This window comes from Puma concolor, chromosome C1 (assembly GCF_028749965.1).
Source record: "Puma concolor isolate L17-30 chromosome C1, mPumCon1.1.hap2, whole genome shotgun sequence".
NCBI classification, from domain to species: Eukaryota; Metazoa; Chordata; class Mammalia; order Carnivora; family Felidae; genus Puma; species Puma concolor.
Window position 1 is genome coordinate 215,249,053 of NC_141674.1, and position 12,388 is coordinate 215,261,440.

The 12,388-nt window shown below is 59.8% G+C and overlaps 1 protein-coding gene across 2 annotated transcripts; it reads left to right on the forward strand.

The window, feature by feature from the left end:
* The first annotated feature begins 2,937 nt into the window (after positions 1 to 2,937).
* Positions 2,938 to 7,939, forward strand: PTMA (prothymosin alpha). 2 transcript variants are annotated; one of them, XM_025912469.2, is made up of 5 exons: positions 2,938 to 3,179; positions 5,927 to 5,998; positions 6,265 to 6,361; positions 6,868 to 6,941; positions 7,188 to 7,939. In XM_025912469.2, the coding sequence occupies exons 1-5, from the start codon at positions 3,135 to 3,137 to the stop codon at positions 7,233 to 7,235; spliced, it is 336 nt and encodes a 111-aa protein (XP_025768254.1). In that variant the 5' UTR covers positions 2,938 to 3,134; the 3' UTR covers positions 7,236 to 7,939. The 2 variants fall into 2 exon arrangements, with proteins under 2 accessions (XP_025768254.1, XP_025768255.1); XM_025912470.2 differs by having other exon boundaries at positions 2,939 to 3,179; positions 6,268 to 6,361.
* Positions 7,940 to 12,388: the final 4,449 nt, after the last annotated feature.

Consider the following 12,388-nt stretch of genomic DNA (forward strand, 5'->3'; position numbering starts at 1 on the left):
TAAAGTGATACCATATTGGAGGCTGAACGTACAAATTTGCTGATTTTCAATTGGTTTTGACCTACAAAAACATCAGTTTCATATGATTCAACCCTATAATTGTCCTGTCTACCTTGCAAGATGCAGAGGATAAATGAAAATGCTTGAGGGGTGAGCCAAAGACTCCCTGCTATGTACACAGCAAGCGCTCAGTGAATGCTTGCTGAATGTAAATACTGGTTCCGGAACCAGGTGCGCAGGAGCCTTCCTTACTGCTTCTGGCAGAGCCAACAGCTTGGGGGACAGGGGGTCGGGAGGGGGACAGGGTCAGGCAAAGCAGTTCTTCGAGGGAAATTCACGCTCACCCAGCTCCTCCCAAACGTCTGCAGCATTGCCCAAAACCACTCCCCTACGCCCTCACCGCCCCCCCCCCCCCCGCAACCCGCCCCTACCCCTGCCCCTGCCCCTGTCCCTGAGCCATGATCCAGAAGTCATGTCCAGTTTTCAGCTTGGATATACAGACTGCCCAAGGTCACCATCCAGGGAGGTTAGAAGCCTCAATTGCTTAGATGTGGCACAGACCAAGCTCTCGCTGCATCTGGGTTTTGTGGACTGAACAATTCCTTCTAGGGTAAACCAGAGATTAATGGATGCAAGGAAGGTAGAAGGCGCTGTCCTGCCTCATTTACGATGCCGCACAATTCCTCCAGTTCTTGGAGACTGTGGCACAAAAGAGGAGATCACAGCGGCAGCGGACAACAAGCCCTTTCCTCCTCTGGGGCGAAGAACCGCCCCAGGTCCACGCCGCAATAAAGGCAGCTGGCCGGGGGAGGAAGGGACCGAACAAAGAGTTGGGACGCGTGGTCCTTGGGGATACTATTGCGAGTCCCTTGGACTGACGCGCGCCCACCCTGCCGAAAATCCCACTTCCAGCCATTGGGGTGCCTGGGGGCAGGACGGAGACCCGCAGACGCCCCCTCCGCTGCCGCGTACCCGGGACGGGATGGCGACCGCCAGGCAGCAGGAGGTGGCGCGATGCTCCCGCCCTTTCCAGCACCTGTCCTACGTTTCTCCCGGGCAAAGGACAGGGAGCCCGGGCTTCTCTCTTCCCAGAGGACAAGTCGCTTGGGAAAAGCCCCAACGGCCAGACTGACAGATGTGAACCAGGATGCGGGCCTGACGCGTGCGGGACAGGGGAAGCGGGGAGGGGGCCCAGACCCAGGTGGCGCCCCTGCACTCCGCGCCTCCTCCCGGCGGGGCAGCGGAGTCCCGGGTCATAGGAAGCAGCCAGGAGGATGCGTGGTGAGCTCAGCAAAGGGAGTCTCGAGGTGGGAATGGGGTCAGCGAGCCCCTGACCTAAGAGAAACAAGAAGGGCGACTCAGTCTCTCCTCCCGTTCCTCACTTGAAGATCTACTGGATTTGGCATCCGTCCCTCCTCCACGACTTAAGACTCCGGGTTTTCTCCATTCCCAGATCGGCGGCCCCAAGAGACAGACAGCGGAACCTGCCAATGGCAGGACGCAAAGCGTCAACTTTGTGTTCGCCCGCCACTCTCAGCCAGTGTGCGCCCGTTTCTCCGGAGTCCCGCCTTCCGTGTCGGGCGCCCCCTTCTGGCAACACGGGGATGAACCCTATCTGTCGCCATGTTGAGTGCGGCACAGAGAGTTTATTTATTTTTTTTTCTGGAACATTTTCCCATCTATTCTAATCTTTCTTCCCACACGGCTGGCCTCTTACTTCGACAGCCAAGCGCGGTTGCAATAAGGAGGGTGTAGCCTGCGGTTTTCGGATCGTCTGCGTGATCTGATCGCCACGTCACGCCACGCTTACCGAGCCCAACGCCATCTTGAGTGTGGCGCCTTGATGGTTCTCTTCTCAGGGCTCCGCGTGGTTCCCTAAATGGCGCCCCAAACTTCAAGGAGTCCCCAAGGACTAGCCCAACTGGTCTAAAGGACGATTATTTCCCCCAGTAAACTCTTAGTGTATAAGCTCATGTGCCCCTCGCAGCCCCTTAAGGGCGGTGAGAGAGGGTAGACTCGATGGCCGGGCCGTGGAAGGAGGCTCCCAGAGGCTGTCACGACGGCAGTGACGGTCCGGGGCAGGCGCTGTCCAATGCCCTGGGGTGCGGAGACCGCTGTGTGGTGCGACTTCCGTGGGATTGTCCTGTTCGAAGGCAGGAGCCTGCACCGGCCCACGGCTCCCCTCGAAGCACGAATCCCAGAGAGTGTGCTTGGCACGGAGCCCGCTCGTCGGGTGGCTCAGGCGGCCAACGCCGGGGCTGGTGGTGGGCAAAGGGGTCACCTCTTCAAAGACTGGGGCGTCTGGGGCTGGGCAGAGGATGTTGACGACGTAAAGACCGGGCGGCCTAGGAGCGCGGGTCTCGGCCTCGCGCCCTCAATGATCGTCTTAGGGCTACCGCCCACTTGCCATGGGACAATTCTTGGTTGAAGGTGCCCAGGAGCGGGGGGCGGGCACCTCCCCGGGCACTGCACGGGGCACCGCCCCGGGCGAGCGCAGCCCAGCACCCTGCCCTCCCCTCCCCCTCGCTGGCAGCCGTCGTGCGCGCCGGTCGCCGCCTCCTCTTCCCTCCCCCTCCTTCCGAGCAGCAGCGGGGAGGGGAAGACGGGGGGGGGGGGCTGGGCGGGCAGCTTTGCCGCGCTTTGGCTTTCTGCGTCAGCAGCCCCAGCAAAACAGCTGCGGGAGCGCGCGCCCAGAGCGCGCTCGCGCGCCCCTCCCCCACGGCGCCGGCGCCGCCGAGACCCGGCAAACTAAGGCCCTGAATGACAGTGCGGCCGGCGACTGCGCAGCGCGGGACGCACCAAGGCACTGCCGCTTTAAGCACGCTTGCCCATTGTTCGGAATCGAGCCAATGAGCGAGCGCCCGCTCCCTGTGCTCAGCCAATAGCATTCGGGCAGAGGAGGCCGAGCACCGCCCACTAATCTATATTAAAGGTTCTGGCGCCGCGTGAGTTCCCCACTGGCTGCTCTGAAAAGCCATCTTTGCATTGTTCCTGCGTCCGGCTTCCCGTTCGCCGCAACCACCTCCGCCGCGCGCCTCCTCCGCCACCCCGGACTCCGGCAGCTTTGTCGCCAGAGTCCTCGAACTCTCGCTCTCTTTTTAATCCGCTGCATCGGATCACCGGCGTGCCCCATCATGTCAGACGCGGCCGTGGACACCAGCTCCGAGATCACCACCAAGGTGAGGCTGGACGCCGCCCGCCCCTTCGGGGTCCGAAGGCTGCCGCCGGAGCGGTGTTTGGCGCGCGACGGCTGGGCTGCCCCAAGCTCGCTGTCGTTTCTTCCTGTGGAGAGACTGCTCGCCCCCGGCCTAGGGCCCCCGGCAGCCCACTCTTTTGTGTGCGGGGGAGGGGGCGGGAAGCGCTGCGGGCAGACGTGATGCCCGTCGAGGAGTGGGCCGGGGTGCCCTCGGGGTCCCGAGGGCGGGTGCGGGAGCTGAGGGGCTCGGGTGATGGGTGTCGCACAGCTCCTGAAACTTGTTTGTGACTCGTCTGAACAGTGGTGGGAGGAGAGGGGCCGGGCTGGGGGTCGTCAGCCCGCAGGGCACACGGAAATAACTTTGAAACTCGAGCGCGTTTGGAATCGGAAGTGCTGGGGGGGGGGGTGCGTGTTGCAGGCGCGGGTCGGCTGCGGGAAGTGGCGGCTCCGCAGCGAGCGCCCGCCGGCGGCGCTGCTCTTTGTTCGGAGCCGGGCTGCCTCGTTTCGCGCCTTGCAGTGGGTCCGAGGAGGTTTATCGGGACTAAGCTCTGATAAGGCGGAGTGGGGCAGCGGGTCAGCCGGCCGCTACGTCGGTTGTCTCCGCGGAGGTGTGAAGGTCTCCTCCGCCCTGGGGGCCCTCAGGGAGGGCGGGGGTAGGCGTCCTCCGGGGAGAGTGCTCCGGGAGCAGCCGCCCAGCTTCAATAATTTAGCGGTGCCGGGTTTGGCTGTGGAGGAGGCGAGCCCACGCGCCGTTGGGGAGGAAACGGAAAGTGAAGGAACGGCGCGCCGCGGCGACGATGGGCGCCCCCCGCGGCTGCCCGGGAAGCACCGTGTGCGCGGCCGCTCCGGAGGCGACGCGGACGAACAAAAGCTGTGGCCGCGGCTGCCCCGTTGCGGGGTCAAGCCGGGCGCCAGAGGTGTTTGGGAGACTGGTGCTGCGGGTTCACTGCCCTCGGTTTTGAGGTCTTGGGCGTTTGGCGCAGTTCTGGTCCTGCGCGCCGGGTAGTTTCCGCGGCCCGCGCGGCGAGCGTCTCCGCCCTCAGCGGGAGCGCGGCACTTTAAGGCACATCGGCGTTTTTACCCTGAGGCTCTTGTCCGCGCCTCTCTCGTGCCCCTACGGGTACGGGTACGAGTCACCTTGGCGTCTCCTTAACCTCTGTGCCCCTGGCGTCACCTCTGGCTCTCTCCCAGGGGTGACTCCCCCTGCGGAGTGGAGCTGGCGACTGGGATCTCCGCAAGGGCTTCAGCCCGGCCCCCTCTGGGCCCAGCCCGGGAACTAGTCGGGGGTGGAAGGGTCGGCCCTTCCCGGTGCGGACGTCCGCGTTCGCTTTCCTTCTAGGCAATTTCCCGCCGGGAATAAATAGCGCGTGCAGCGCGTCCCCGACGGCCTCGGGCTGCCGGTCTGAGAAAGCCCTGTGGACTTCGGGGCGGCCTCCCACGGGACTTGGCCCGCCAAATGCGAGACGCAGGCCCACGCGTCGAGGCCTGTGGTGGGGGCGTCGAGAGACCCGGAAAGACCGGCGCGCAAGTCGCGCAGTGGCTGGGCCAGCGCAGCCCGCACGCCCCGGGTCTCCAGGGTCAGGGGCGCACTCGGCGGCCCTGGGCCACGTGCTCCGCGCGCTCGGTGCGTGCCGAGGTCCGCGCGCAAAGCCCGCCGGGCGGGGGCTGCGCGCCTGCGCGCCGCGTTCTCCCCGCCCCCACCCGTTCCCCGGGGCTTCGGCCGCCAGGGGGCGGGAGCGGGCGGTGCCTGGGTTCGCGGCCCGTCGGCCCAGGGTAATGGGGCCGACAGGTGCCCCGGGGCCGCTCACTGGATGGAGGCCGAGCTGCACCGGCACCCGGCCCGACGCCTGTTTGTGTTGGCAGCCGGTTCGGCAGTGCCAGGTGGAAAAAGTTACGGGGCTTTGGGGCGCCCCCGACGGCGTTGCCCTTTGGACCGTGTCCACTCTTCGAGGTGCGGCCGAACACTGAGCCGCCGCGCGGACAGCGAGAAGCTGGGAGGGAGATGGGGGGAGCTCCGGGCCGCGCGCATCTGAACAAGGGTCGAGTCACCCAAGCTAGGGTGCATTTCCCGGCAACGGTCTGGGACCTCCTGGGACAGCTGTCACATATAGGGGATTGGTGGGTTCGCGTTTTTTCCAAAGACCTGCCCTTGGAGGTCCTGGGCTACCGTGGGCTTGGAGCTTAAGCTCGGCTCTAAGGCGGCCTCCCCAGTTCTGCCTGTTTGCTTCCTCCCATTCCCTTCCCAGGCTAACCCGCCCACGGGAGTTCTCCCCGCAGCGTCCGGGCCCTCCCTCCATTACCTTACTTATTTATGGCGCATACCTGCTGTCTTCCAAGGAGGATTTGTGAGAGGCGGAGCTCCCTCTGGTTGGAAACCAGTCTGTGATGGGTGTGTGAGAGTGAAGTGTTCCCGGGCTCGTCTGCCCAGCCAGACGGGTTTAAGGCTGTGGTGCCACAGTGGCTCTTTTCCTAAGAAGCATGAGTAAGGGACGGTGGGAACAACTGTAGGGGACTCTTTTTGGTGTGTTTCTTAAGGGTTGAGAAATCGGAGGAAACCTTGACCACAGACACCCTGGGTATCCTGTGGCCCTTCCTTGCAGTATTTCCAAGTGTAATACGGGGCTGTTAGGACACCCACATCAGCGGTACATACGTGCCTTGAGTCCTGGGCCTCTTTGCCAGCCCTGGGTTTCTCAAAAAGACTTACTGGTTCCCTCTTACTTTTTGAAGGACTTAAAGGAGAAGAAGGAAGTTGTGGAGGAGGCGGAGAATGGAAGAGACGCTCCTGCTAATGGGAACGCTGTGAGTGTCCACCTTCCCCATGACCCCTAACTGCTCTGGGCCAGGAAGTTCTCACTCCAGCTTGGGTTTAATCCTGGTTAGGGGAGGAGGCTGAGCCCTCGGGCAGTTCCTGCATGGTGGTCCCCTGGTGGAGCTTTAGGAAGATGAATTGATGAGTTCTCTTAGCTGGTCTGGGACTGTAGACGCACTGGTGGGGTCCCGGGGAAGGGATGGGGCAGGACCGATGGCCTGTTCTCATTAACAACCTGGTAATGTTTTCTGTCGAGGAGAATGAGGAAAATGGGGAGCAGGAGGCTGACAATGAGGTAGATGAAGAAGAGGAAGAAGGGGGAGAGGAAGAAGAGGAGGAGGAGGAAGGTGATGGTGAGTAGCCTTGTTCATCTCCCCTTGTGGGGTTCCTTTCCCTTGCTTTGCTAGAAAAGGGGCAGGAATTGGGGGTTTCTGGGGTTGGAGACCGGTGGACCCCCTGCAGCCGGGGTTGTACTGTGGAGTTAGGACTTTGTTGTAGGCTAGTGAGGCGAAGCTGTGCCCTATGCACCCACACTGACTCCCTTTGGTGCCTTCCGCGCACTGATCTGTTCGTCTGTCCTCTTGGGGGGTGCAGCCGGCTATGTGGGCCCTTTTTCTTCCTCCGAAGACTTGTGCCCGTGTGGCTGGTGTGGTACCCTGGCTGCCCGGTTTGTCGGGCTGCAGAGATCAGGGGTCTCTTGTCCTGGCGATTCTGTTCCTGGCAGATCCCCTGAGGCGCTGTGGTGTTGTGTGTGTCTCCCCCCCCGCCAAGTTCTGGCTGTCACTGGGTGGGCAGGGTACCAAGATTCTTCCCTTAGTTGAGGAGGCAGCATGGTTTACCCTGGGGTTTGGTTCTGCAGGTGAGGAAGAGGATGGAGATGAAGATGAGGAGGCTGAGGCAGCTACGGGCAAACGGGCAGCTGAAGATGATGAGGTGGGTCCTGGCTTGGCTGTGGCTTGGGGGCTAAGGTGTTACCGCCCGAGGGGCTGCCGATTGGAGTCTGGGGTGGTGAGTGGTCCTGAAAGGCAGGCTCCCTTGTCTTGAGCAGGAATAGGAAGGAACCTAGGCCTGCCTTCCCAGAGCTCTGGAAGCCTCTGGAGGGGCCAGTGCCTGGCCCCTGCTTGGCTATGCCAAGTGGCGGGGGGGCCGCAGGGGCCTTGACTGTCTTTCTCTGCCCAGGATGACGATGTCGACACCAAGAAGCAGAAGACCGACGAGGATGACTAGACAGCAAAAAAGGAAAAGTTAAACTTAACAAAACAAGAAAAGGCCACCGTGACCTATTCACCCTCCACTTCCCGTCTCAGAATCTAAACGTGGTCACCTTCGAGTAGAGAGTCCCGCCCGCCCGTCCCACACGGGCAGCGCCACCCGCAGATGACACACGCTCTCCGCCACCCAACCAAAACCACAACGTGAATTTGCAACAGGGGAGGAAAAAAGAACCAAAACTTCCAAGGCCCTGCTTTTTTTCTTAAAAGTACTTTAAAAAGGAAAATTTGTTTGTATTTTTTATTTACATTTTATATTTTTGTACATATTGTTAGGGGTCAGCCATTTTTAATGATCTCGGATGACCAAACCAGCCTTTGGAGCGTTCTCTGTCCTACTTCTGACTTTACTTGTGGTGTGACCATGTTCATTATAATCTCAAAGGAGAAAAAAAACCTTGTAAAAAAAGCAAAAACAACAACAAAAAAACAATCTTATTCCGAGCATTCCAGTAACTTTTTTTGTGTATGTACTTAGCTGTACTATAAGTAGTTGGTTTGTATGAGATGGTTAAAAAGGCCAAAGATAAAAGGTTTCTTTTTTTTCCTTTTTTGTCTATGAAGTTGCTGTTTATTTTTTTTGGCCTGTTTGATGTATGTGTGAAACAATGTTGTCCAACAATAAACCGGAATTTTATTTTGCTGAGTTGTTCTAACAAAGCTGTCTCAAGCCTGTTTTTTCTGTGTTTCATTTCTCTTTAGACTTGAGGAGGGGGTGAAGATGGGAGGGGGAGGGTCTTGAGCTCAAGCCCAGCTACGTTTCCTGGGGATAGTGGGCCAAAACCCCCAGTTTGCAAGGAGGATGGATATGCCCGTTGGGCTGCATGGTGGGTGGCCATGGTGGTCAGCGACTGAGCCACGACAGGCCACCAAGACGTGGGGAAGGACCCTGGAGTTCCGGGTTGAAGGGGGAGCTGCTTAACCTGGGTCCGTCTCCTGCTTACCTCAGGGTCGTCCCACGACTACCTCATTGGGTATCCTGGAAAGTGTGATGTCCGCAGCCCCAGGGACTCCAGAGGAACAGGCCCTAGGGTTGGCGTCTGCACTGGCCAGATGTGAGCCCAGGGCCAAGACCCCAGCCAGGCTGCCTCCCGCCTCCCGGTAGGATAACTGACAACTTTGGCCTTTCCTACTGGGGCCTCTCCCAATTAGTGTGGCCACAGTGGCTCCCCCTGGTGGTGGCATGTGGCATATGCCACCTTCTGGTCCCTTTGCACTTTCCAGGGCGCTAATGCAGCCTTGCCCTAATTTTCCAAGCTCCAGCCTGGAGAAGGAAGTAGAACCTTGGTTAGAAGGGCAGGCCAGCCTGACCCTTGAGCACAGTTGAAGGTGGTAGGTGGGCACTTCGGATTTTCAGACACAGGTTGTGAGCAGTGAGGAAAGCTGAGTGAAGCAACGGTGACCTCAAGCTCAAGCCCTCAGGGAGAGGGAGCTCTTGGAGCTCCCTAAGCAGCCTGAGGCCTGAAGATGAGCTTCACAAGCAGAAGCCCCCTACAGGCATCCCTAGTGTGTGCCCCTGAATCGTGGTGGTACCCATTCTCTAGGCTGTCAGCGAGATTGAAATCCTACTGGCAAACAGGCTGCAGGACCCACTGTGAGGGGCCTGTTCACTGAGCGTGTAAATGTATGGGCTCTGCCACCCGCTGGGGGGACCCTGGGCCTCCTTTGTCCCTCCCGAATGCGGTCTTAAAGATGCCTTGCTCTTAGATATGCAGGGCTGAGAGGGAAAGGGGGCTGGAAGGGGGTGGTGCACAGATCCATCCTCAGGAGGGATGCGTCTCAGGTCGGTGTGCCTGAGCCTATGCCACAGGCAGGAGTGGGCAGAGGAGGAGGTGGGGACAGAAAAACCGTGCACCCTCCCTACCTCCCAACGCGGCATGTGGGAGTTCTTGCCTCGCACTTGAGCTGACTTACCCACTGTTTTATCCAAAGAGACAACCCTCTCCTGACAATCGCTCCCGTCTCCCTCTGCCCTCCCTCCGCCTCAGGCCCTGCTCTGCATTAAGGAGTCTTCAAAACACCCGTGGGCAGTGAGGGGTTGGGGGGAGGGGGATGTTAGCTGAGGTACCCATCCACAACTCTTTAAGGAGAATCTTGGACAAGGGGACTCTGAGCACCAGGACAAGGGGTCCCGACAGCAGGGAGGGCCTCCCTGGGGAGGCAGCACTGAAGCTGAGACTGGAAAGGCCAGGAGGATGAAAAAGGAGATGCGGGACAGTTCGGGGGGTCAGCAGCGGTGCGCGGCCAGGCCCTGATGCAGGAGGGTGCTGAGAGCGCATGGGCAAAGGGGGCGGGCAGTCTGCACCAGGTGCTGAGGTAGGACTTCCAGGGAAGCCATGGAATGGCTTTAGTAGGAAAACTCCCTGGAAAGCACTGAAGTGACATCTGCTGAGGCAGGGGTCCTGGATTAAGAAGAAGTCCTGGGTGGAAGAGAAACAGGTGATTTTGAGATACAACATGGGGTAAAGTGTCAAGACTCCGGGATAGGTTGGGTGTTGGAGGCCAGGATCCCCGACCCCGGGCTGGGGCCTGAGCCCTTCGGCACAGGGAGGAGCCATTTGCCACGTGGAAGGGGCTGGAGATGAAGGTCTAGACCTGCACGGAAACCTTGCTGTGTTTGAGGTGAATTGTCAGAGGCTGTTGGGTGCACAGGTCTGGGGGCAGAAGAGAGGCCTGGGCTGGGCCAGAGTAACTGAGGCCGAGGTACGAACAAGATAGGCCAGGACGAGGGCCCCGCAAGAAGACACAGGGCATTAAGTCACACCAGGGAACACAGAGCTAGATGCTGTCCCTCTCAGTAAGTGAAAGCTCTGAGCCCAGGGCCACCTCTCCCTTCATCCCAGGCCCCGCCCCCCTCGCTCACCAGCACATTAGCCTCCTTGTGTCCAAGGCAAGCTTGGTCCTCCCGCAGGGACTCTGCACTTGCCACTCCTGCCCCAGGGATGTCTGATTCCCGAACTTCTCATGACTCGATCCATGTTAGGTCTCAGTGCCAGTGTTACCTCCCCAGACAGGCCGTCCCTGTCCCTGACTTAAAGAAGGCCTTCCCTGGTTCTGTCCCTCAACCACAAAGCAGGTCTCACAATGTGAGCTCGTATATTTTACCGGTTTGTGTGTTTCTTGGCTGTCCCCCGTGCTTTGTTTACCACGTTTCCCTGCACACAGTATTCTGTCGATTCCATTCATTCATTCGTTCGTTCGTTCATTCATTCGTTCATTTACATGTGCGCCCAGTGCTCTCCGGACACCACAGGGCACCTCCGGGTTGTGAGAGAGCATTCCACACCTTTGTCTCCCCCACCCTCGTTCGTGGATTCTGCTGGGCACCCCATTCTGGCGGGGGGTGGGGGGCTTGCCCTGCACAGGTGTTGGAGCGTGTGAAGACAAGTGTGGAGAGTCCTGGGCTGCTCAAGCCCCAGGCTGCCTGTCGCCCACTGAACTGCACCCAAACTGCTGCCAGGGTCGGGGTCGGATCAAGGCTTCGGTAGGAAGGAACTTCTGGCCCTGAGCACCCACCCCATGTGTCCCGCACAGGCTGGGCTGGTGGCTTCTCGAGGGAAGGCTGACCAGCTCCAGGGCAGCTCGGTCCTGCAGATGTTCCCAAGGCCCATAGCCCAGGCTGGGTCTCTAGCCCAAGGGGCAAAGAAGGAACATAGAAGGCAACGCATGGAGCTGGCATCAGGGTCCCAGGCTCCCTCGGGCTTAGAAGGAACTACTATCCTCAAAACTTCTAGAAAAGAGGTAAGAGGCTTAGCCCCATCCAGACGCAGATTTGACAGCTGTGTTAATGGGCAAGTAACTGAACCTTGCTGGGCCTCCCTGTCCTCCTCTGCACAATGGGAACAAGAGTGTGAGTCATCAGCCAGACCCAGGGCTTTCTTTCTTAATGTCCCATGTCTGCACCTAGCTCCCGGCACCCTCTGTCCCAGCCACATGGCCTCACCGCATCGCTTCGCCCCCCGAAGTTTGGCCTGGAATAGCCCTTTGCTGCCTTTGGCACTTTGGCACTAGTCCTTCTAAAGGCCGCTACACTATTTGTCACTCCCTGGGGACCTGTTCTCAGACAACCTGTTCTACACATCCATCTTCCTCCCAAAGTCCCCTCCGTGGGCCAGGCTGCCGGCACGGCCCGAATTGGAAGATTTGCAAGGGACGGGCTCCCTCTGGTGGACATAGAGGAACTGCAGGGGGCTCTGCTGGATTCTGCTCAGTCCGGGAAAGAGCCTTTCAGGGGCCCTGGCCTCGGGGAGCGCAACCTCAGCCACGGCCATCCCACAAAAAGACCTTCCTCCCTCTCTGTTTCTGGAGCCCCAATCAGACCTGAGAGTCAGTGGTCATTTCTCAAGCCTTTCCTCTGGGCAGCTGATGGCCCAGGAATCTGGTCCTTATTTTCCTCAAGGGGAGACCCCAGAACCCTCCAGAGTCGAGCTGAGGTCAGGGGCAGTTCCTCCTGTGTCTGCCTTGAGTTCCGGTCCCCCGAGCTCCCTCTTGCTTAACTCCGGTCAAATGCTTGGTGTACACAGCACCCTTCTAGGGCAGGTCCAGCTCTTGGTCATCTCTGCTCGCTATTCACAGTGACTGCTGACCTAAGTCACAGTCCCAGGAGCCTCTGCTCCTTGGAATTGGGGGCTGGAGGTCCCAGGCTCCCAGAGGCACTCCCTGGTGCTCTGAGCTGCCTGCCAGGCTGCCCCAGGCCTGAGTGCCAGGATCTGGTCCCACCTCTTCTTGGCTGCCAACGCCGGCCCACAGGTCCAAAGACGGCCTACATCCCCAGTGCCCAGCCTTCTGCCATGCTTCCTCTGAGGCCTCCTATGTCCTGGATACGGGCCGTCCCTGCCCGCCTCAGGCCCTGGCCACTGTGTGGTCCCTGCCTGGTGAAAGCTGCTTCATGGGGATGGAAATTCTGGTCCCAGCTCTCCTTGGGGTAGTACAGTTTTGCAGTGTAGCCGCTTGTCAACCCCTAGCTCCAAGCCCTTGAAGGCAAGGGTGGGGCCAGCCAGGGAAGGGGGCAGTGCTCTCCTCAGGCCTGCCTCTTCAGAGACCTCAGCCTCTGCTCACAGGGTCTGGTCTGAGTTCAGAGAGGCGATGAGAGCTCGAATTAGGAAACAG